The sequence below is a fragment of the Ammospiza nelsoni genome, chromosome 1 (assembly GCF_027579445.1).
Source record: "Ammospiza nelsoni isolate bAmmNel1 chromosome 1, bAmmNel1.pri, whole genome shotgun sequence".
Taxonomy (NCBI): domain Eukaryota; kingdom Metazoa; phylum Chordata; class Aves; order Passeriformes; family Passerellidae; genus Ammospiza; species Ammospiza nelsoni.
Window position 1 is genome coordinate 29321821 of NC_080633.1, and position 25027 is coordinate 29346847.

At 36.0% G+C, this 25027-nt stretch overlaps 1 protein-coding gene across 4 annotated transcripts in view; it reads right to left on the reverse strand.

Moving 5' to 3' along the window:
- DGKB (diacylglycerol kinase beta) overlaps window positions 1-25027 on the reverse strand; it is a 329266-nt gene that overhangs the window by 263784 nt on the left and 40455 nt on the right. For 2 of the 4 annotated variants that reach the window (XM_059473654.1, XM_059473641.1), the window contains exons 3-4: window positions 5902-5978; window positions 1645-1665 (exon numbers count right to left, since the gene is read on the reverse strand). In XM_059473654.1, the coding sequence (XP_059329637.1) occupies window positions 1645-1665; window positions 5902-5978 (98 nt within the window). The remainder of the gene's footprint in view (window positions 1-1644; window positions 1666-5901; window positions 5979-25027) is intronic. The other 2 variants (XM_059473663.1, XM_059473647.1) reach the window with 1 other exon arrangement.

Here is a 25027-nt window from a genome sequence, read left to right on the forward strand (position 1 = left end):
TATATATGCTATAAATCTGCACATCCTACTAACCTTCTGTAAATTAGCTCCAATTTGAGTTCACTTCATCCCATCATTTGGACAAAAGCAGAAAGATGTAACTTCTGCAGTAACTTTTTTATAGAAAATTAAATCTTCCTATTTGTAGTGGAAATACTGTACTTAATATATTATAATCTGGCAAGATCTTTACAGGAATTTAATATTAATCTGTCACATCAAAGAACATAGCTGAGGCAAAGAACACAAAATATCCTTCCAAACCATATTACTGCGTGCTTGAAATTTTAACTACTTTTCCACTAATGTCAATGAGCCTAAGACACTACCTCATCTTGCAAGTTTTGTCTTCTTTCCAGACTGCCATGGCCACAGGAACACTATTACAACATCCCAGTAACATCCTTCTCCTCTTCATGACTAAACCACAATGATACCCTGCATTCATCTTGTGATCAACTACATACATGTCAATTTATCTGATAATGCCAGCTGGACCAGGGTACACCACACTCTACCCTGCACACGTGCATCTCATTCCATTTACTTAACCCATTACTTCATCAAGCTTTTCCAGTGTGATAATAATTCCCAAATTTCATTTAGTTTGTTGACTCTATTATTATTCACCTACTCATTTGACAAAGTAATTAGCTAAATACTGATGAGATTACACTCAACATTGGTCACAGACAAACTGCTTTAATGCTGAAACACTCTCTTTCAGGACCCTCTGAAGTCACTCTCTTAGCTTATTAATAAAAAATAAAGAAATAATTTCAGTCATCTGAAGAAAGCCCTGTTGCCAACGGGGAGTTCTGCTCTTAACACATCTCCAAAAGTTCAATTGGCCTCTGACCTCTGAAAGTTAGGGGTTCCTACAAAACTTCCCCTTTCTCTCTCTTGACTTTCTCATTGCTCTCATGTTCTGGCTGCCTCTTCCAAGAACAGCAGAGCTGGAGTTTTTTAACACCTCTGTGTTACCAAGAAAGGATAACTAGGTCACGTAAAAAAAAAATAATTCATTCGATTAGTCCTTCTTCCTTTCCTTCTTTTTTCCTTTCTACCTTTATGCCTTGTTTGAGGCTACTGAAGTTCCTCAGGTGCAGTTTCTTGTGTTGATGATCAGCATTTTAACCATTTCCCTTGCAATTGCTGGAAAGTCACAATTGCTCAAAGCACAGCATAAGCCTTATTCAAATTACTATATCTGCAATTTTAAGCCTGCTACATATAAATGGTATTATATGGTTATAGAAATCAGTATTTAATATTTTTTCCTGAGATGTGTTCTTGTCATTTCAGAATAATACAGACCATTATGAGATCTCACAGTAAAGAGAAATTTCCGTGACAAGTATGGAACAAGCCAATTACTTGCTCTTAACTTATTTCTCATATTAAACTCAATTAATGTTAGTAAAATTATGTACTGTGAATGACAAAAATGAAATTCACTCAGTGAAAAATTCTGCCAGCAGAGAAGGAATGCATTCTGGTTTCAGATTTAAATACTACTCTATTATCAGCAAAAATAGCCACATGCAGTATTTATTAATAAGTACATCTCAATGGAAGCCTACAAAATAAAATATACTGCACCTATGCATAAAGAAAGAAAAAAATCAAATTAGCATTACTTACTTGATTAAGTATATCTTGTTTCTGTAACACATGCAAGGAAAGAAAGAACATACATACATTAGTGCAGTGTTATAACATCCAAGCTCTGTAATTATAATAGAAATATTTTTAGAAAGGTTAGTGATTTAGATGAGCAGGTTTAAGACATTAGATGGACTATCCCATTTTCTTGTGTTAGCTCATAAGTCAAGAAAATGCTTCTAAGTCAGCTCTCTAGTCTTTATTAGACCGTGCAAGCAATTTATTTCTAACCATGCAATGACAGACATCCAAGATAGATAAATAAATATAATGTTAGTATTTCTTCCGCATGTACTTTAAAAAAAGCATTAAAAACTGTTAACTAGAAGAGCTGTAAATGAAACTGAATTCAGTTATCAGAACTGAATATTCTAAAATCCAAGTGGAAAAATCATGGAGATGATCCTCAGTGCCACTACATGACACATACAGGAGCACCAGGGCATCAGGCTGGGCCAGCAGGAGTTTCATAAAGGCAGATCCCGCTTGACTCCTGGGTCCTTGACACCTAAACCCCTTCTATGGCAAGGTGAGCTGCTTAGTACATGAGGATATTGTCTACCTGGACTCCTGTAGAATTGTTATCATCAAGGTTGGAAAAGACCTCTAAGGTTTTTAGTATGTCCTCTAACACTGGATTCTCCTAGAGAAACTGTCTGCTCATGGCTTAGACAGGTGCACCTTTGCTGGATTATAAACTGGCCAGGTGGCTGGGCCTAGGGAGTGGTGCTAGGTGGAGTTATATCCCGTCAGAAGTGTTTTTTCCCAGCACTCACCAAGTCCTGTAATATATCTTTATCAATGACCTGGACAAATACAGACTTGCACCTTAGTCAGTCTGAAGATGATGCCCTGTTGGGCAGGAGCTTTGATTTCCCACTTGAGGGTAGGAAGGCTCTGCATAGAGATCAGGACAGGCTGGATCAGTGGGCTAAGGCCAGGGACATGAGGTTCAACGAGGCCAAATGCCAGTGCTGCACTTGGGTCACAGTGAGCCCGGGCAGCTCCATAGGCTGGGGGAAAATTGAAAGCTGCCCAGCAGAAAAGCAGTTGGGGATGCTGCCTGACAGCCTCTTGAAAATGGGCCAGTGTGTGCCCAGGTGGCCAAGGAAGTCAATGGACTCCTCAATCAAAATCAGGATGCACTCAAAAAGGATGACAACACTAGGTCCACAAGCACACAATGCTGTGTACTCACTGCCCATTTAGACACTGTCTTTAGCTCTGTCTGCTTTCCTAATTCTTGTCAACCTATTCAATGCTCTGCTCAAAGTGAAATGGGTGAAATTAATATAAACAGATCTTGAATGATGAAAAGAACATTTATCAATCACAGTGTCCCAAAAGGCTGGTCTTAGACAATGTATCTTATACCATGTATAAAATATGTTCTTAATTGTATCTTTGATATTGACTTAGAGAAGAACATGAAAGGGCAGGTGTTCAGTAGTCAAAATTTTAGGCATTTCCCTTACACTGAAAGCAGAGAGTAAAAGTTCCATAAATAAACTCCCTATAGTAGATAAACTTTTGATAATTATATACACCACTTTCCATAAATCCTAAAATCCACTCACTCAATAAGTGATATATCAACAAGATATAAAATAATGTAAAACAAACCAGATTATTTCAGATATCAAGTTTTGAATACCAATTGTTTTGCTATTTACATTCCATTAGATCAGCCTGTGACAAAAAAAACTGCACTGTAGGACCAGTGCAGTGAAAAAAATTCCTGAACCCTTTAAATATGTAAGTAAATATGTAAGTATATATTTAATTAAATATATCCCTCTGATGAATTTGCCATAGGTCTAGGACCCATGTTTATTGGTAAAGAACTGACATCATCTTTTGGTAGAACAAGACTTAAACCATTTGGAGTATTTATAAGATAATTATCTAGTAAAGAGAGAGGTAAAAAGAAAATACGATGGTATCCTCTACAAAACAAAACAACAAGGCAGACATGCTGGAAACAAATAGCTGCACTAAGACTGATGCCAGCTGGATCAGTTAATTTTTGTCATCTCATTTACATATAACAGTTAATTACTTATAACCAATCCACAGAGTCCTCATCCAACCGCATAAAATCAACTTGCAGATCATTCCACACAGCAGGCTGAATGCATGCCAAAAATATAGACACACCTGTGCAAAGGCAGTTTGCTTGTCAGAATAGAATATTCACTCAGTGCCAGAGGAAATTTCAGCCACTTTGCTTTCAGTTCGGCTATGGCATGAACCTCGAGCTAACAGACCTTATTAGACCCAAAGTAGCTTTGCTGCTAGCTATGTTTTCTTTATGCTGCGCTCCCTGAAGCCTAAGTGCTAAGCAGCAAAGTACAGAAGTTTCCAGGGTTAGCCTAGGTCCAGTACTGACCCAGGAGGCAGTGAAGAGCTTGATTCCTGCTGAAGACATTGAAGTCATCACAGGATGCCTGTCTGGAATTCCTTCTTGCCCTACCCTCCTCCTGTCCTGCCCCCTGCCCTGGGTACTTTGCTCCTCTGGAATGTTACAGTGCACTGGCAGAATTCTGCAAATGAAGAGCTGTGAAATGAAAAACAGGGAGACACCATGCAGAGTCACAGACTCATCTCAAGACCAACTGTGCTTATTAATTCCAGCTTTGTACAGATTTTGCCAATTCAGCTGGCTTCAGTCAGAACAGTTTTCCTGGGCACCCATCTTGCCATGACTCAACTTCCATGTGGCCCCCAATGGGAAGAATGACTTTGTTAAAAGAGACTAATCACACCACTTTAGGTAATCATGTTTATATAGAATCGACAATTGGGAAATACGCTACCTGTACGGCAATGTATTATTTAAATACACACAGCATGCACAGTTTTTTTTTACTATAACAGGGTATGCTTCACAAAACTGAGCATGTATGATGACTGAAAATATATGAAGAATTAGAACAAAAAACATATCATAGATTAAGACCATTTTATCAGTTTACATTTTTCCTAAAGAAAAAAAGAACAAAACCAAAACTATTGCCTGTATTCTAACAAAAAGCAGGAAAAGGAGGTCCTACAGCCTGTGAATGATCAGAGCTTTCCCATCCATTTATATTCTTTTAATGTACTTAAGTGGAATCCTGGAAATCTAAGATGATCACTTACAGGATCAACTCACACTATTTTACTGAATTACTAATTTTTCTTTCCTCATAAACTGACAAAAACAACTAGCATTATGCCCAGCCAATTCAAAGCATCAAATGATTTTTCAATACTTAATAAGCTATAACTCATTAGTTGATAATAATTGTATTAAATAAAATATATTTTCAATAATTTTTTGCATTTTACATCCTGAAATGTAAGATCTAGTAATTTTCATAATGGTTAGCATATATTTCTACCCTGAATTTCATATAATGTGAGCACAGTCAGAAATATTACTATTAGAAACATTACTGAAATAGGTTTTTTATTTAGCTACATTCTGAATCACACTATTAGGATGTGCTAAGCAAATGTAAATTTTAATTGAGGATAAGAAAAGAAAACAATCTGCCTTTTTCTTCCAGCCAAATCAGAATACCTTGTCTAGTGGTGAATCTGTAGTGACAATATGCACACATAGCTTTTTTCAGCTGAATTCTTTGTTTCATAACATCAGAAAATCCCACAAACAGAAACAACACAAGGGAAACAGAATTTACAAAGCAATCTTAATGGACTTTACTTTTATAACTTTTGAAACTATGCTTAACATTTCCCATCTTCAGACACTTGGAAATCCTATTAATCTTATCATAAGGGTTGTGGAGGTGTTTTGGATGTTTGTTTTTTATTTGGGGAAAGGGAGAGAGAAGGGGATCTGTGCGCTGATTTTGGCTGGGATAGAGTTAATTTCCTACACAGTAGCTTGCATGGAGCTGTGTTTTGGACTTGTGTTGAGAACAGTGTTGATAACAGAGGGATGTTTTAGATATTTACAAAGAGTCAAGGCCTTTTCTCACAGCTCTCCAGCAAGGCAGCTGAAGATATGTAAGAATTTGGGAAAGAGCACAGTTAGGATAACTGACCCCAACTGACTACAGGGATATTCCAGATGATATGGCATCCCAGTTTTTTTGCTTCCCAAACACTTTCAATTACCTCAAACACCTGATTTATAAATAATCTTCCATTTAAAATGCTAAGAACGATGCTATATAATTTACAAACTGTCCCCATCATTTCTGATCATTAAGAAACAAGAGAAATTACCCCTTCGGGATTATATTTTGCTAACACGCCATTGCCATGGAATTCTTCTAAGACATCCTTAATTTTCTTGGTGGAATCTGGATAAAAAAAATAAAGAGAGAGAAATTGAAAATACAGAACACTGATTTACATAATATGAACTGTAATTACAAAACTACCATCAAAACTGCTAATAGCTTTTCACAATGCACATCAGTAATTTTCTGTAGCTGTATGAGAGCTGTGGGCACAAAGAAAATGAGAACATACTTTACCTTCTTAACAACTACGTTAAAAACCGGCAAGTAAACATAAAATGCTCAGAAAAAAAACACTCTTTGATCTAATCCTTAACTGTTAAATAGCATATTTCTGAAGGAGTTTTTTTCAGGACTATTTCAAGTAATTTTTCTTGTCCTTGAGTCAACCAGAAAACATGGTCATTTCCACCAGCACTATAAGACCTCCTTTGGCAGAGCTGCCAGTGAGTACAGGAGCTGGACAATATCAAGATAAATGGGAACGTTCCAGAAAAAACTCTTCAGTGGCCACATCACAGAATACAAATGTTCTCAAAACCTCTATTTTTGCTGAACTCTCAGGTATTCTAAAAACTATTAGCTTCAGTAACTTCTGTCTAACAGAACTGTGTAAATCCCTGCAGTTTGGAATCAGGTAGATATGATTTTTTTCCAATTTTTTTTAACTATGTGCAGAATAACAAAGCAATTACTTCAGTAAGCTGCCATTACACTAAAGCCTTGAATTCAGATTCACTTAGAACTCATCATGCACATAACCATTTTTTTTCCTCATTTAACATCTCAGCAATAAAAGAAAAATAACTGTAACTCATTTGTTTCTTTAAAATGCAGTAGTACAATGGTCAAATGTGCATAATGGCCACAGGACCATGAACTAGTAATGACTACCAAAGCAGTGAATAAGAGAATAGGTGAACGTTACATCTGCAATTTTATTTCTACAACAAAACTTGGAAGTAAAGTAGAGAAGCAAAGAGCAAACCAAGAACACGACTCTCTAGAGCAATTATTCAGGCACTTAATACTACAAACATTAGGACCTAAAATGGCTTCTCTTAATTAAGTCAACAAAATATGGCATTGTAATAGTTCTTAGACATTAAAGAAATGCAGCATCTTAAACGTGATTCTAAAACATAAGTTTAGCAAATTATGGGACCTGAAAGGAGAAAATGTAGCAGCCAAGGATTTGAACAATAGTTATGTAACAGTTCTGTAACAGTTCATAGCAGCTATAAACAGGATACAACACTAAAATTCAGTTTTAAGAGGTGTTGGGAGGAGGTGTTTCTCTCCCACTCTCATACACAGTTTACACAGTAATAGGAATGGCTTTTCCAAACGTTTTTCATTTACCAAATTTTCTTAAACAAAAACATCTGAGACTATGTGTGGCCCCAATAAAATAGTTTATTTTCACTAATTGGATGTATTTCAATGTTCCTGACAATTACAGGGAACAGCATTTAGCAGGTTTCATAAGCAGTCAATGCAAATACTTACTTGATAAAATCATCTATAATTTATTGGTCTGATATTAGAATTGCAACAAAAAAATCACAATTTTATGTAAAAAAAATAAGAATAACAAGTAAATAATTTAAATGTTAAGCAACTAATTTTATTATTAGCTGTAATTTAGAAGTTGGTGGGTTAGACAATTACTGACCGGGACAAGGACACAAACTGATACAACAAAAATTTATTTTTATTTGGTTTCTATTATTTTAATATTTTTTTTATATATTTTAATATATAGGGTTGTATATAAAAAAATCATTGCATCGTAGGACAATGACGGCAGTAACTACAAAAGTAGCAGTGTGAGATGAGCAAATGTATGACAGACGTGATTGAGCCTCATCCTAAAAAAGTATTTTTCTGAACTTTGGAGGGAAGTTTAAACACAAACATCAAATAGAAAAACAGCAAGGTCTCCTCAAAAATCTTTTATTATCCAAATTAAAAAATGCATAAATAAAATAGAAATTGAGTGCTTTCTAGTGATTTTAAAACAGTGTCTTGAGGTTTTCTTTCAGAAATGGTTATGCTTTCATTGCCTATTTTGCTAGGTAGTCTATTCATGTTTAAATCGGTATTATACCTATGCAACTGTAATTAAAAGCAAAACCTATGTTATGTTACTTACTAGAATTAAATTAAATTCTTGTTTTCCATTTTTTTCACATTTTTTTAGTCAAGTATCAAGATAGAAAATATGGTCTACCTCAACAACAAAACCATTCAACTTTTTCTTGCATGAGTTTAAAACAGAAACATCCAAAAAGCACTGCCCTCATGTTTGAAATTTCTGTCAAGAAAATAAAGGTCTGCAGATGTAAATTCTGCTTTCATTGTCCAGCAAAACTTTTGAAAAGATTTCCCTGTTCAGGTCAGGAGCTGTAATTATTTTGAGTGCTACAGCCAAGGCAGAATCATTTTTTACAATCTTTTGTTCACAGTCATTCAATCACTTTTTTCAGTTCATGTGACAGTATCCAAGCCAGAATAGAGATCTTTCAAACTGTTCAAAATGAAATATCGATATTTTAAGAAGAATGCCAACACACCATCCTCTGCCTGCACACCCCTTAACAGTGCTGACAACCCTCAGAAAAAATTAATTCTTCTTCCTCAGCCTTGAGTAGGCAAACTGATATTGGAAACATGTTCCAGCTTTAATAAGTTGTCCTAAAGGGATATGAAGAATAGGATAATTTTCTACTCTTTTTCAGGAATCATATTCAAAAAGCAAAAACCAAAAAGCCAACAAAAAACTGTCCTAGAAAGCTGTATGGAATAGAAACTCCAATAATATGTTATCAACTCCATTTAAAAAATAGTTAAGTACATGCTCTTCATCAAAAAATAAGCAAAACAAAATTCCAGAAAATATATACAAAAGTATCTAGAAATTTTTGCTAAGACTGTTTTTTTCTAAAAATAGGAAATAAATAGGAGGTAAAAACAATGGCATGGATTTATTTACAGTTTGTCTGATCCAAGTCATCTAAATAATCACTGTAAAATGCTGGTGTGAACACAAACATCAGAACAGAACCCGTATTCTCTCTATTTCCTAAAAGTACAGATGTTCTGCATGCCTTAGAATCTTAGCACTTCAAAGCAATTTCAGTAAATTCATAAGCACCACTCATGTTAAAACACAAATATGGTTTTACACTCTTAGCTGTTTTTAAGATCAAGGACAATTTCCTTCTTTGTCAAAGTCTCTGCATTCCAAGGTCTCCTCAAGAGAGATGGTTTCCAAATACGTGTATATATAGTATATAGCCTGTCATGGCAGTGCTTAAATGCCACGTTATCTGCAAAGTTATAGCTGCCACAGTACAGATTTAATGTAGCTTGAAATATAATGTTTGTTTCATGAAAAATCTCTCATTTCTTTGCTTTTACAATTATGTTATTTTTATTACCCACTAGGTCAGAGATTTGGGTATTCATTCAGTCAAAATACAGAAGACCTTCAATTCTGTCCCCTGCCTGAACTGACTTCAGCTCTCACTGCTCAACCCATCTTCTGTTGCAATTTGCATTTAAACAAGAGGGTGGAAGGAGAAAAAGGGAATGGCCCAGGATTCAGTTTGCCTTGGATGAGGTGAGATGCCATTTCTTACCTCACACCCCAGTCAGTTTGGGGCAGAATAAATGGGCAAGGCATGGTGTGAAAGACTGAAAAGCCATTACAAGTACAGGGGAGAAAAGTAGCTGGATTCTACACTGGATGCTGCAGAAATTCTGTTTTAAATTAAGACTCCAAAATGATAAAGATGTGACTTGGGATAAAAAAATAAAGGCAAACAATTAAAATAATGACACTGGAAATATGAAACCTGCATATATAAAAGCAAAAGTATCAAAGTGTCTTGTTTTTTGCTTAACTATCTCTCAGCCCTGACAAAGGTACTTTTTATAACTGAAGACAAATTTACATACTAAGTTCAAAACTGTTTGAGGTTTAGCCCACATTAAAAATTGTTATTCACTTTCTAAAGTGACTCAACTTCAGGATGAAGAAAATTGAGCACTCAGTTGAGACTGGAATTTTGTGTACCATTTCTCCTATAATCAGAATACACAAAACATAAGGAAAACTTGCCCAGATCATACATTTTCTCCTCATCTTCATCCTCTTACTTCAAAATATTTTTTTCCTTAAAAAAGGACTCATAAGACAAGTTACGTAAAACTCACATGCTATGTACACAGAAATGCTTTTCAATTTAAAGGAAACAAACATTAGAAAAAAATGATTCTGAGTTATAATTCTCAACAGAAAGTCATAACAACCTGCATATTTGTTGGGCCATAACTAATTTTATCACCTACAATACCATATAGAGTAATAACTATTTCTATGTGCATTTGCCTTTTGTAAACCTAACACAATATAGAACACATCACAGGCATACAAAATAAAAAAGTTTCACAGAGGTTTTCTATACATCTTATTATGACTTAGAAAAGCAAAAGGTCCAGCCACACATATACAATTTCCTGCATGCCAACAAAGCCTCGCACAAACTCAAAAGCTCTTCTTGACAGATAAACCAAAGAGAAGCACTGAGAGAAATCCAGCAATCAGTTGGCATTACAATTTTTATACAGCCTCTTATTCTATGGACTTTCTTTTGTAGATACAACAATACAGTAACACGTGTGTATCTAAATTTACATGCACAACTTTTTTTTTCTTTTTGCCTAGTTTATTTTATTCAGAGAACTGGACAATGCTTTTACTCAAGCTATAGCTGTGCTTCATCTAAAGCTTTATTGGTTTAGAAATTCCAGTAATAAAAAGGCCAAGCCCACCAACAAACCTGTATGCAGCACCATCAAGTAAAATTGTGAAACAGTAAAAACCGTTCACAAATTGATTGCTTCAGTAAGGATGTGGCTTACATCCTTACTGATGAGGTACAAAAAGAGAGAGGTAGGAGTAGTAGCTCCTGCTGCAGAGGAAAACCTTCTCCTGACACCCAAAGCAGGAGCTGCCTCTTCCACCCATCCTCCCTGCTGGGGCTCAGCAACACAAGGAGCAAGACAGGTTCATTTTACACGTTGCTGTGAACTAAATGAAACTTAGCCAAGGACTTCTTTGTGAAAAAAGCAATATTGGCTGCATGTGCCAACACATCTTTAGTCCATATTAATAAAAAATGTCCACCAAATCCCTCTTCCCTTAGCAGATGTTCAAGCGAAAAGTATATGGCAAACAACAGGGAGTCGGGGAGGTTTAATTTTAGCCTGCTAGAAGGATGAGCTTTCCAAGGAAGCAATAAGTAAAGGATGAAAAGAGAATGCAGAACTTGAGCAGAACTGCAGCTAAGTCCTGACTGAACTGTTAAAAATGTTAAATAAGAAAAAGAATGCATCAGATTTTTACATTTTAAAATCACTCTGGATAACTTTCTCAGTGTCTTTTGGACTCCTTTATTCCAGTCTGAAAGCTCCTCAGAGTGCATCTCTGAGAGGAAGACTCAGGAAATCAGGCTGCTGTGAATATTTGGGCACTGTGAGACCAAGACCCCATGGATCCTCTGGGTCAGCAGGGCAGGCCCTGACCACCAGGGTCCGTCTCATCATCACAGCTGGCAGTGGGCAGCCCCAGGGCATCTCCCTGGGGTCAGGGCAAGTAAGAGCCTGTCAGTCTGCTAAAAAACACCTTGCACTGAGACCAGGAAGGAGGAGAAGGCTTGGGAGCTTCTCCAGTCCTCAGATTCCATCATCACAGTTGAGTTTGAAATGTTATACAAACATTTTCTCATCTCCCTTTTCTGATTTCCTTTCTGTTTTTTGATGGTCATATCACCCAATAGAGGCTCCCACCTCAAAAGTTTTTCAGTTAGAATGAGAATGAAACAACTATCTATTAAATTAAGGAAGGAATGCTGTTGACAACATATTTCATTCCAAACACTAAACCTAAGCACTAACTAGTAACGAAGAGTTAAACCAGTTTGGTTAGACATTCAGCTGGTGTTATTTCTGATTTTAAGTGGGAACAGGGAAATAGCATTGTAAGTTTGAGGATATTTCTACAGGTTTTGAAACACACATTTTTAAAAATACACTAATTGACTTGTTTCTGTTTTCCCCAAAATGCCACACCTCAAATCCTGTGTTCACAACAAGGACATTGAGGTGCTAGAGTGCATCCAGAGAAGGTCAATGGAGCTGGGGAAGGGTCTGTCTCAAGTCCTGCAAGGAGCATCAGAGGGTACCAGGGTTGTTCAGCTTGGAGGAAAAGAGGCTCAGGGGAGACATTATCACTCTTTACAACTCCCTGAATGAGACTGTAGCCAGATGAGGGTGGGCCTCTCCTCCCTGGCAACCAGCAACAGAGCAAGGGGAAACAGTCTCACATTGCACCAGGGGAGGTTAAGGTTACCTAGAAGGAAAAATTTCTTCACTGAAATTGTGGTTAAGCATTGCAACAAGCTCCTCACGGAACTGGAGGACTGATCATCCCCACAAGTGTCCAAAAAATGACAAGGTACTTCATGATATGTTTCAATGGGCAAGGTGGCATTCAGTCAAAGTTTGAATTTTATGATCTTGGAGGTCTCTTCCAACCATACTGATTCTGTGATTCTCTGAATTTTTATATTTGTATGCTTTGATCTCATAACCTTTTTAACCTAAAGCTGAAGTTTATTTAACCCAAACTTCAATTATGGCTTCAAAAATTATTTAATAGGACGTATTGCAAGAAAAAATTTTAAAGATCCATCTGGTCCTTCCATTCTTCCATACAGCATGGACAGTTCTTGAAATTAATTTTTTCCTCTTCTTGAGTACAAATTATTTTCCCCATTTTGCTTTATCATGTTTCTTGTTTCCAAAGTATTAAGTTCATTTTACCCTTCCTGTTACAAAGCTTTAAATGTTTATACAGTGACGATTCTTGACATCACAAAAATCTGTTTCTTGCAATCACGATTCTCTATTACAGTTTCTCATGGGAGCAAAGCCTTTAAAGTCAAACACATACCTAGGCCATAAAAACGAGAGCATTAACAACACAAGTACACATGAATCGGGATCTCGAACTACAAATGATGAAGGCTCCTGCACTTGCTGTGAATATATACCAGTATAAATTGGATTGCCCTTTTTCTGTCCTAAATACTATTCCTAAGCTTTTGTTCTTAGTGATCTCATGCTTAGTGCAGGGAGGAGGGAATGCTAAAAAAGAGGCCACTATAACCTGTTCCCCACAGGTTATAGAAACAAGCCTTGACAAGCTTTTCATCATTTAGTGGCTATCAAAACTATCAGCAAATCTATCAAGCAGAGCAGTACTGCCACTGGTATTTTGGCATGTACAAAATTCTCTATTGCCTGACTACATTTGCATGTGGAGACTTCACATGATGAAGACATATAGACCCTGTATAGACATTTTCATCATTAAATACGATGTTGCCAAGCCCTTGCATTTTAGTTTATATATAAAAAAACACATAGACATTATATGTGCCATTTAGTGAATTCAGATGAGTTTTTACAATCACCAAGACATTACCTGATCTAATCTATCAAATCTCTATAAAAATTAGTGGAAGGTGGCCATATACAATCTGGGAAAGGGAAACAGAACACTTATCCTTTACATTCCACACCTCTTTCGATAGCATAAGCAGATTTGACCTCTTGGGGCAAGTATTTAGTATTTAAAATTGTGCTCCAGTTTACATAATAAGAAATTGCCTAAAGGTTCATACTCCTGGACAAAAATAATTTTAAAAAAATCATTATTGCTTTTATAAAGTTTCTCCAATTTCTATTTCCTTTAGAATATTTTTAAGTTTGCATATATTGAAAGTGTTGACAACAACAGTTCTCATTTATCACCACTGTGGGTGAGAATCTTGCCATATAAATTTTAGAATCAATCTCTGAGTACTTATAGCATTACATGTATTGAGCCTGTGGAAACATTATTATAGGAGGTTTAAAGTTAATCACTGAAAAAGCAACAGCTTTGTTGTCCATAGGAATGGGCAGCTAGCTAACATCTGCCTACAAGTCACAGCATTCCAAGCTCTGCTTAATTACAAAGGCAGAGTATGATGCAGAGATTTAGATTTTTTTCACTGTGGTATTTAGACATCCAGCTACCTTATAAGGCTACTGAAAAAGTTTACTGCTAAATAGATAGAATTAAAATATAAAAGTCAAAGAAAAAATGCTACAGACTTATCAGTTAAAATAAAGAAGTCAGTTCCAGTTCAAGACCTAACATCTGGGATAATATTGTTCTCCTAATTGCTGTAACCTGAAATTTAATGAAATAAACTGATAAGAGACTACAACTATGCCTTAAGTATGTCAGGAAGTGTTTCAGTTTTCCTATTTTCATTACTACAACAAAGCAGCTCAGTATTTATATTACACTTCCACACATTAAATATTAATATATGCTCATTTATCTTAACAATTGTAATTTTAAATCTTCCTGGGAAATGTGTTTTATATTCATTGCTCTGAGAAATGAATGGTTCAAGTACTACTTCTGTAAATCTTCTAGATGCAGACTTTCAAATTTTAAAAAAATCTGTTTCCATCAAAGCCAGCTGTTTTCAAGTTTGGTATAGTTAAACAACATTTTTAATGATTTGCTGTATTTTTTTTTTCATCATTAAATACTTCCATCAGAAAATTAACTGCTTTACCTAACTAATTTCTTATGTACCTTTATGGACAACACGGACCATAACAGGTAACACTTGAGATATAGAGTGTATAGAAGAGAGATATCATGCAAGTACATCAAGGAAAGGAAAGCCCTTAAGATCAGTTCACACTCCTGGAGATCTGTTTTCTACTGATCTTTGCTTGATGCATCTCAAATCTTTTCTGTTTCCCTACAAAAACATTAGACCTGAACTCTGTATTTGCTTTAGTACAAGGAGATTTCATCTTCTGCTTTTCCAATTTAATATCAAAGTTGGAACTGGGTAATTCTTTGTCATTCCAAGATTCTAAGGAAACAGCAAGCAAGAATAAACCTTATAATATAGTACATTGACAAAGGTAGCATTAAACTGTACTACCAGGACTATCTGTGACTTTATCAAGTGACATTTTGTGTCAAGAATATCAGGGAGAGATACTCTAAGGAAAACTGCATTTTCACAGAAACTTACTCGGCAAGGTAATAACATTATTCAGATAAATAGCTCCCACAAGGAAGCTTATAAAGATCTCTAATCATCCTAAACAATATCTGCTTGACTATTTAATTTAAGCAGTTTAATACAGTTGGGTTACTTGTTCTCTACAGGCTTAGAAGCCAGAGCCCATTTCTCTCTTAAGCTTTATTTCTTACTCTCCTACCACTTCCTACAATTCCCTACTCACCTAATAAAAGAAGTGAACAAGAACACATAAATTCTCAGCCATCTCTGTTCAAGTATTCAAAACCAGCTTCAATCCTAAAATTATCCTATAATCTGTTTTCTATGGTTTTATCCCATCAATCTGTTCTTCATTTGTGTTTTCTTACACTTACTTCATTTTTCTCTGAGCTTATTTCCCAGGATAGATGGTTGCTCTTTTGTGCGCTACCACCAATTACCAGTTTTTGTGTGACACATACAGTAATACACAGCTTTCTACATTTTAGAACTTGTCTGTCCTGTTCTATAGGTTACCCCATGGCCTTTCTAAGAATCACTGTGCTTGACTTCAGGGAAATACAAAATGGATTGTTTTCAGCAAATCTGAGTCATAGGGAATCTGAAGACAGGGAATGAAATGACAAGTACTACATATCTAGACTGATTTTTGCCTTAAAACAATAATGATGAACTGTTGGATAAATATCTTTGACTGAGTATCTAGGTAACTCTGCCTTGGCAGGAGGCTTGGACTAGATAATCTTCAGAGGTTCCTTCCAACCTGAACTATGCCATGATTGTGTGAATAAGCCAAGACATAATTATGAAGGCACTGTGTGAAAAGGATGGAAGCCAAGTGACTCCTACTTACTATGAAAGTTTAGTCACAAGTGTCCGTGACAGATCTACATGATGATATCACGAAATAAATCAACCACCCCACAAAACAAAGACCTAACAAATAAACAGTGAAAAATGCAGCTTGTACTATAAAAGCATACAATTTACCAGGAAGATGGTAAAACAGAGTTCTATGAAATGGCAACAGTGCTTCCTGCCCGCAAGAATGCCAAGAACTATGACAAGTAAGATAAAGGACTGCTTAAACAATAACAAACTTTTCAGAATCAAGTTGCGTTAGCTTGGGGTTCATTCCCAATATTTCCGAGACAGTATGTCATCCTAACTGCATTTCTAACATAAACAAGAGCTTTTTAAATCCATCAAATAGTGATCTATGTAATTTATTTGGATATTTAACTAAGAGTTGGGTAGAGGAGAGGAATCAGTACCTGTGTCAAAAATTTACTTCTGAGGTATAAAAGGCAGTTAAATAAAGCCAGTGTTTTTAAAGTTGTGTAAGACACACACACTTTTTGACTGCAATGTCATCATACCCTGTGTTAGTTTTACATCTGCTTATTTGTATCATCCAACTTCTTATCTTCTTCCTCTATAGAAACTTGTAGCCCTACGAAAGGTCTATTATAAAATTACATGATACATCTAGAAATAGCTTAAAGAGCATAGATTGTACCAATTTATTCAATTTATTCCAAGGCCTCCTCAGAGGCCAGCACCACTATGGACAGTTGCTGTAAGAACCATACTGATCAAATCACTACATTTCATAAAGTAATTTTGCCATTTACTTGTTATTATGGTGACAATATCTTTTAGCAATTTCTGGCAAGTTTACAACTGACTTCCTCAACAAACTTTGTTTCCAAATAAAAAATGCGTTCCCCATCTTTGAGTGGATCCTTCCTTAAATCATTCCTGCCACAAATCCTGACAACAATCAATAACTTTCGCAGCAAACATCTACCTTGTCAATCCATAATTTTATCCCACATTTTAGGGGTAATAAATAGAAATAAGATAAACAAATCAATTTAGTAAAGTATATTTTCTGTCACCTACACTTCAAACTCCAAAGATTCGCTCCTAAACTAAACTCAATGCATATTTAAAAGAAAAAGATAAATGTCTATTTATTGTAAGCTGAACATAAACTTAACACATATGTATTCAAATGTTTTACGAATGTGTAACCCTAAAATACAGGTATTATAACAACATTAAATTCTCTAACCTAGTAGCAAAACAACAGTAATGTGACACCAGTACTCATCAACTTAATGTTGCCACTGACAAAAGACAACATAATAGTCATGAGCTAACAGCCTAGCTGTGAGGGAGCTCCATTCCAACCCCAACAGAGTTACATTTCAAGTAAATGGAAGAGTAAACCATCTGTGAACTTTCTGACTCACCTGCTTGTGGAGATCAGGCTTAATAGACATAGCTTGTTTTGGTTGAGGAAAAATGAGAAAAAGGAAAGTTGGCTGAGACAGTGAAAGACCTCCAAAAGTGCAAAGGAAAACAAAACTTGACTTCAAAACTTTGTCAAAGGATGGTACAGGAAACAATTTAGACTTTTCCTCTGCTTTTGAAGATGGGCTTTCCCTTTTCTCTTTTATTCATGTTCCAGAATTAGACAAAGGAAAGCATTTGAATAAACATGTTGTATAAAATACTGTTCTAAAACAGTGTAACCCAAGGAATCTGTTCTGGCTAAAAAGACATTGGAAGTCCTGGATCTTGTCAGGCATGCAGTAAGTGAAATAAACAGTATTTCACTTAAAACTTTTCATAAAATTTTAAGACATTTCACCTCAAGGAAAGATAAACTCTAATGACCATTGGGAGTATGGCTTTTCTTAAGCAATGGTACCACACTTTATTGGAGCCTATTATATGTTTTAAATACCACTGTATAGACAAACATAAAACAACTATAAAATCAGAATTCACTGACTACTCTTTAGCAGGTAACAGGCTTCCCTAACAAACACAATTAACAATGAATATAGGAGATGCAATTTTCACTTGGTGCCTAGGGATGACCCAAGCTAGCCTCTCCCACTCCTTCTGCAACCCCATATATTCTTCATTCTCTAACAAAGTAAATTTTCTTACAAGGTAATTTTTTAATCTTGGATGTAGTACATAATTAGACATATAAGAAAACTGTCACTACATTTATGCTCAAGCTTCTCACAAAGACCTGGTTTTGTTCTAATGCTTTCCAAACAGTGTGTACCATCAGTAAAATAAAGCTTATCTCAGAATGTGCACTAAAAAAACCTTAGAAAATAAATGGCTTACTAAGTTTCAATATGTATGAGATCATGGCTTCAAGATAAAAGAAATTTGAAATGAAGACCCAGTCTCCTGAAAGTAGCAACGCACAATCATCTGCACCGTTAAGATATATGCCAGACCCTGGTCAGAATATCTCAATCTTAGGGTCACTCACAAAGAGTAAAGAAGAGGTTATACTTGGAGAAGTAATCTAAAATAATCTACAATTTATCCCTCCTTTCTAAAACTGAAAAATCCCCCAACACCCAAGATATGAATACAAATAAAATGGCTATCATAAAAATAACTTGGTTTAGACAACAGAGTAAATATTGTTGAGGTTGCCTTCAGAGACCTGATTGCCCAAACCAAAATTTCAAGACAATACAGGAATCTCTCCACATTTATTTTACTTTTAGTCAATTTTACATTTAATAAAAAGCTGTGCAAACAATTTGCTTTTTTTCCCATCAAAATGACAAATTTTTAGTTGAAATTTCCTCATCTGAAAAGAACAAGAAATGCTTGAGTAGATAACATATTCCAAAAAACCTGATATTAATAGTCATGGAATCTGAGAATGCCCTGTTTTGGAAGGGACCTTTAAAGATCTTCTAGTTATCCGTCTGCTGTGGGTAAGGGACACCTTTAACCAGACTAGGCTGCTCAGAGCTCCATTTAACCTGGTCTTGAACACTTTCTGGGATAGGGCTTCCACAACCTCTCTGGGTAACTTGTTCCAGCGCCTCACCACTCCCACAGTAAAGCATTTCATTCTATTATCTAATCCAAACCTACTCTCTTTCAGTTTGATGCTGTTCCCCTTATCCTGTCACTACACACTCTTGCAAAAAGTCTCTCTGCATCTTTCCTGTAGGCTCCCTTCAGGTACTGGAACGCTGTAATTAGGTCAACCCAAAACCCTTTCCAGTTACTTTTCCAGAAATAAACAAATTCCCTGAGCCTTTCCTCAGAGGAGAGGTGCTCCATCCCTTCAAACTTGGAGGCCCTCCTTTAGACTTTTTCCAGCAGGTCAATGTCCTTCCTGTGCTGGGGACCCCAGAGCTGGATGCAGCACTGCAGGTGGGGTCCCACAACAACAAAACAGAGGAGCAGAATCACCTCCCTCGACCTGCTGGCCATGCTTTTCATGCAGCCCAGGACATGTTCTTTAACAGCTGCATTTAACTTTCCTTTTTTGTATTCCCCCAAATAAAATATTGAAATACTCAATTCTGTAAGCATCCAAATGTTTCAAAAGGAACACCGCAGTGTTTTGTTCCAAAAAAAAGTGTTGTTTTGTGTGCCTACAAATGGCACTATTATGTAAAGAGACTCTGATTAGCTTGAATCAGGCAGTGGAGGAATTCTAGAGCTCCTGAAATAAACTGAAAATAGACTCCAGCTGTGCTGCTGCACCACTTTACTGCTCATTTCTAGCTTAGGAATCTTTACACTACACTGCAAAGCACAGCACAAAGCACGTTGCTTCTCTGGGAAATTCCCAAACATAACAGACTTTTATTCTTGTCAGACAGTCCAAGCCAGTGTCCCCAGTACAGGTACACACAGACAGGCCCTCCCAGCTCTACACAGGTTCTCAGTTCACACCCATGAGCATTCGTTCCCTGCCAAACAGCACTGTAAGGATGGCCTCGAGCAGAAGCTGAGAGCTGCTTGGACATGGCACTGCTTCAAGAGGATGAAGAGGGAAGGACATGAATCCTGTGAGGGAAGGGGGTGGGAATGGGGACGCCCACCCAAGAAGGGCAGGAGGCTGGCTGCTGACTGCTCCTGGGAGGGTGAGGAAGGAGGAACAGAGCCTGCAGGCCACCAGAGCTTCCCAAAAGCTCAGCAAAGTAACGCGGCTGCCCGTGCTGCACTCACGTGGCACACAGAAAATGCACCACACTCCTGCTACCAGAATTGAAGTCATTCCTTGGAAACTTCAGTCACTAAGACAACAGTGGGGATCATATGGAGTTAATTGTAGCCACATAAAAGCTGCAAAATCAGAATGAAGGCTTCTCATTCAGCCCGCTGTGTGTCCTGTGAAGGCATTGAGCGCTTTACCAAGATCAGGAACTGACTTCTGTCCAATTTTAAAGAGAACAGCTAGAATTCAAGTCTTTTAAAAGCCTGCATACAATTCAGTAGATAAACTGAATACAGAAAAACAAAAAATATTTTTTTATATTTAATTTTAACATTTCAACCTTGCCAAAAAAAAACCTGGAATTCTTCCACTGAAGAACTACTGTATGCTTGTTTATTCTCACCTGGCTTTATTCCTGGTTCTGTAGCTTCTGTCCTTATTTCAACCCTCATATAAACAGTTGTTTATTTCATGCATACTACTTGGCTTGCCATTAAGATTTTTTTCCTCTTTATTTTTATTTGATTTTATCCAAAATTTGTCTGATGTTAATTGCCACATTTTTCACCACTGCCTCCTAACTGCTTATCCTTTATTTCTGATGACTATGTACTCACAATAAAAAAATGTATATTTATTCAAAATAACTTTAAGAAAAAAATCTTATCTGCCTCCTTGTTCATTCTCTCCATGTTTATACTTGACTTGCATCATCTTTTAAGGCAAAGGTTTCATGTAATTTTAAAAATCTACTATGTTCTCATTATGGTTAAAAACAGACAAAGCCTGATGAAATTAAATGCAAAGGTCTTTTCAGAAGAAATGCTGATAACAGATTAATTTCATAGAAAACAGTGATGCATAAACTGCACAAATTAACATTGTTAAAAAAATGTAATTTTTGTGGTCAGGAAGATTTAAAATTGATTTTTTCACTTTTTTCAAAACTCAAAAAGCAGGCTCCTAAAAATTGCTTACAAGTTTTAAGATGCTATTTGAATTTCCAGACCTGCAAGAAGAATGCATAGCAGAACACTCTGCATTCCCCCAAAATGACTATTAAGAGTTACTAGTTCAACAACCTTAATGCATAAAATTTCAAAATGCAACTGAATGTCAACCAAAAAAGTTTGAAAAATCTCAGTTCTGATAGCAAGCTCCAAAGCTACCTAGTCATGGTCATTTGGCAAGGCTGCCCAAATTCTGGCAACTTTTACAAAGCTCATCAGTCACTAAAGCTGTGCAACATAAGCTACTAGACTTTTATCTAAGACTAAATATGCTAAATGGGGGAGAAAACAAATCACAACTTTAGAATACATATGCAAAGAAAATATTTTTTTCTGAATTATATGGAAGAATACTATTTATATTAGACTGGAAGTCTATCAATAAAAGTGGGAATCTCTCCTGTCAAGTGTTCACAAAAGATTAGGACAAGATTGACATCCTGTCTAATTCTTAACACTAAGAAATTATTACAAAAATAAACCCATAGTGGAAACAAACATCTGCTATGATAATGGACTTTATTCTCCTTTTGCAAAAGGGAGGAAACAATTTTCTATTTCTTCCACCTGTTTAGTCATTATAAACCAATAATTATTGTGAATAAATGAAACAGATGGAAGAAATGGGAAACAGTTTCATTCCCTTTCAGAAAAGGAGAAAGAAAATGAGGTGGAATCCACTTCATAAAACAGAAAAGGGCACTGAGAGAGTGCTTCTGAGAAACACTGCACAGTTTAACACAGACATTTAGTAAAACAATGCAGAAATCAAATCCCCAGAGATGCTTCACAGTCTTTAAAACAAAGCAGATGATCAATTCTTTCAAACTAAACCTATCTGACAACTGCAGTTTCTTTTCACTATTATCATTCTTTGTTTTTGAAAGATAGTTGTATGAGTAGGAGGTCAGTAAGAGGCTTGGTATAAAAATATTAGAATGTATTAGAGATAAGTTCATAGCTATGCATTAGTGGTCTGAATAAGAGAAGAACTTACAATACTCATCTGCTGCTATATACAGGATTAATCACATTTAAAAACTCTGTTTGCCCCAAGCACCACCTCTACTCTTTGGCACTATATGTGAAGCATACAGCAGAAAGAGAACACAACTTTTCTGTCACTGGCAGTATGAGGAACAAATCCATATGAAAAGAGCTCTTGCATATGCCTGGGTATTTTAACTCCCAGGTGGAAAAACAGGACACGACGGAACAACTTGCTGAACATACAGGTGGGCATTCCCATCCAAGAAAATGATGCCATTTCTTTCCTTGAATAAAAATTTCCAGCATAAAACCTGAAGTGCAAGCAGCAAATTTAACATAACAAAAATGCAGTAACATGACATATTCCTTATTCATTAACCCAAGTTATTTAGAGCAGTTTATGCAGCTTTTTGATTCACTAGATGCAACACTTAATGAGGTCAACCTCAGCTTCAAGCCAAAGACTTACTGTAGTGCAGAGACTATATTTATTACTAGTTTCCACTAAAATAACTAAATGGAGATGTGATTATAACCCACTCAGCATAATTACACAAGATTTATATTTACTTTTTATGTCCAGATAGACCCCGAATAAAGACTGACATATTTATACCTGGAACACTTACAAAATTTTAGAGATGCATGCCTCCCAGGGATAGGATGCTAACCTGTAGAGATGCCTAGCTGTAGAGGTAGATTTGCTTGGGTATTTTTTCTTTGTTTTGTTTAAGGGGTTGAGAAGGTGTTGCTAGTCAAACATGCTACACAGGCTGTGTGGATAAAGTAGGGATGAAAAAAAAAAACAAAAAAAGAGAGGGGGAACAGGAAAAAAAAAAAAGAAAACCAAGCCCTTCTGAAATGTGATACTGGTAGAAAAACCCTGAGATCCAATGTAAACTTACTCAGGTTATTTTTAAAAATGTCAAACTGGATAACTTTAAGCTGCAACATCTACACAGAGCTACAGAGTATTTATCTTAAGAGTACAGTCTGCCTTGAAGAGTTTGTAGTTTGAAGAGCAGTTCAGTAGTCCTCATTCAGCGTCAGTCATTACATCTCGAGATTGCTATTAGAAGGAGCAGCTACTCTGACGCTTCTTGAAACTAATCCAGAAGAACTGCAGTCCATGCTGTGATTTAAGCACATACAGTGGGAAGCACTTCAGAATGTGCTTTTTTACCATTTGGGACAACTTAATTGACACTCTTTCTGTGAATCCCTTAAACTCCCAGAGCTCAAAGTCCAGAGCATTTAAATTTACATCATAATGTCATGTATCTTTAACAGCATGATCTTCTTTGAAGGTGTCACATGTTAGACCACAGATAAAACAGCAAGCCTGGACTTGACAAACAAGGTGACAATGTTCAGTGCGCCTGACACAAAATACAAAAATATGGTTCCATTCTTAAGGCATATGAAATGAGTCATTACTTCTCTAAGTATTAGCCAGTTCCTAAACTAACTTCTTATCTACTAAAACAAATCTGAATGAACAGCCATTTCTGAGTTATTCCAGAATAAGAGCACCTCCAAAGGGACTGTAAGTGGCTTTTTTCAAATCCCAGAATGAGTACTTGCTTGGATTCACCCTCACCCAAAATTAGCTAAATAAGTACTCAAGCTTTCAAATCAAAAATAATAGTGCCTGTATACATCTTCACAGATTTTAATAATGAAGAATTTACATTCAAAAACTGATAGAGGGCCCTCTACAGAATAAAAAATAATTATGATAAAGTAATTTAAATCATTTTTACAAGATAAACTTTGGCTAGCCACCAAGGTTTGATGTGAATTCTTTTCCTTCTGCTGCAGCTATTTTCTCTCAATTCCATTATTTTTTTTTAAGTACTATTATTATTTCTCATAATCAAACAGCAAATGTAAATCAAAATTTTCCAAACATTCAGTTTTAGGCACTGAGTTCCATTTTGGCTCCTGTCTGCTGCTCAATTTCTCTAAAAGCCAACTTGGATTTTGTCCTAACAAGCTATTCCTAACTTTTGTTCTCTGTTTTCTTACATCACTCATAGCACTACCTATGGGTTGTAAAAATGGCACAGATACACAAATTTTGGTGTAACAAAACTTGGTAGACTCCAACTTTATTTGAAGCCATTTGTTTTACTTTGTTTTCTATGTCTTTTTTCATTTTTTAATAATTTTTCCCTTTCAAGACTTTTATATTTTTTTATCCCAGGAACTCTTGTCACTCATTCAATTTCTTCATACATCTTCAATGTGCTTTCCTCATCTCTAGTATAATTTCAGCAATTTATCAAACTCTTAAAGCCTGTCCAGTACTGAAGTGCCACTATTCAACAAAGAATTCAGACATACACTTAGTACATGAACCATCTTCCCATCCTCCTCTCATAAACATCTCCAAAATTTTCACTGTTTCTTTCCATTCATTTCAACTAGCACTATCTATAGGCTTTTAACAAATATACAGCCTATGCATTCTTTCAAAGCAGTTACAAGGATTGCCAAAGTGTTTATGTTGATACAGGCAAGGATACGGGAGTCTATTCCACCTCTGTAGTGAATTTCGAACATAAAGAACATACTAAAAGTAGAAACAGCATTCTACTTAAACAAAAACAAAAACTAACAAAAAGAAACCCAAAACACAAACAACAAACAAAACCAGAACTAACAACAAAGAAACGACAGTTAACAAAGCATTTTAAAGCTCTTCAGCATGCCTTCATGAATGAAAACATGTATTTACTAGGCAACTTAATTCTAGGAAATACATTCTTCAAAACAAACTCTTTATCTCTATTATTACTGCTACCATTAATTTGAGTGTCTCAGTATCGGAATCACAGAATTGTTAGGGTTGGAAGGATCTCTCTAGACTATCTAGCAGAATCCCTGTTCCAAGGCAGAATCATCTGCAATTACAAAACCTATTTGGAACTT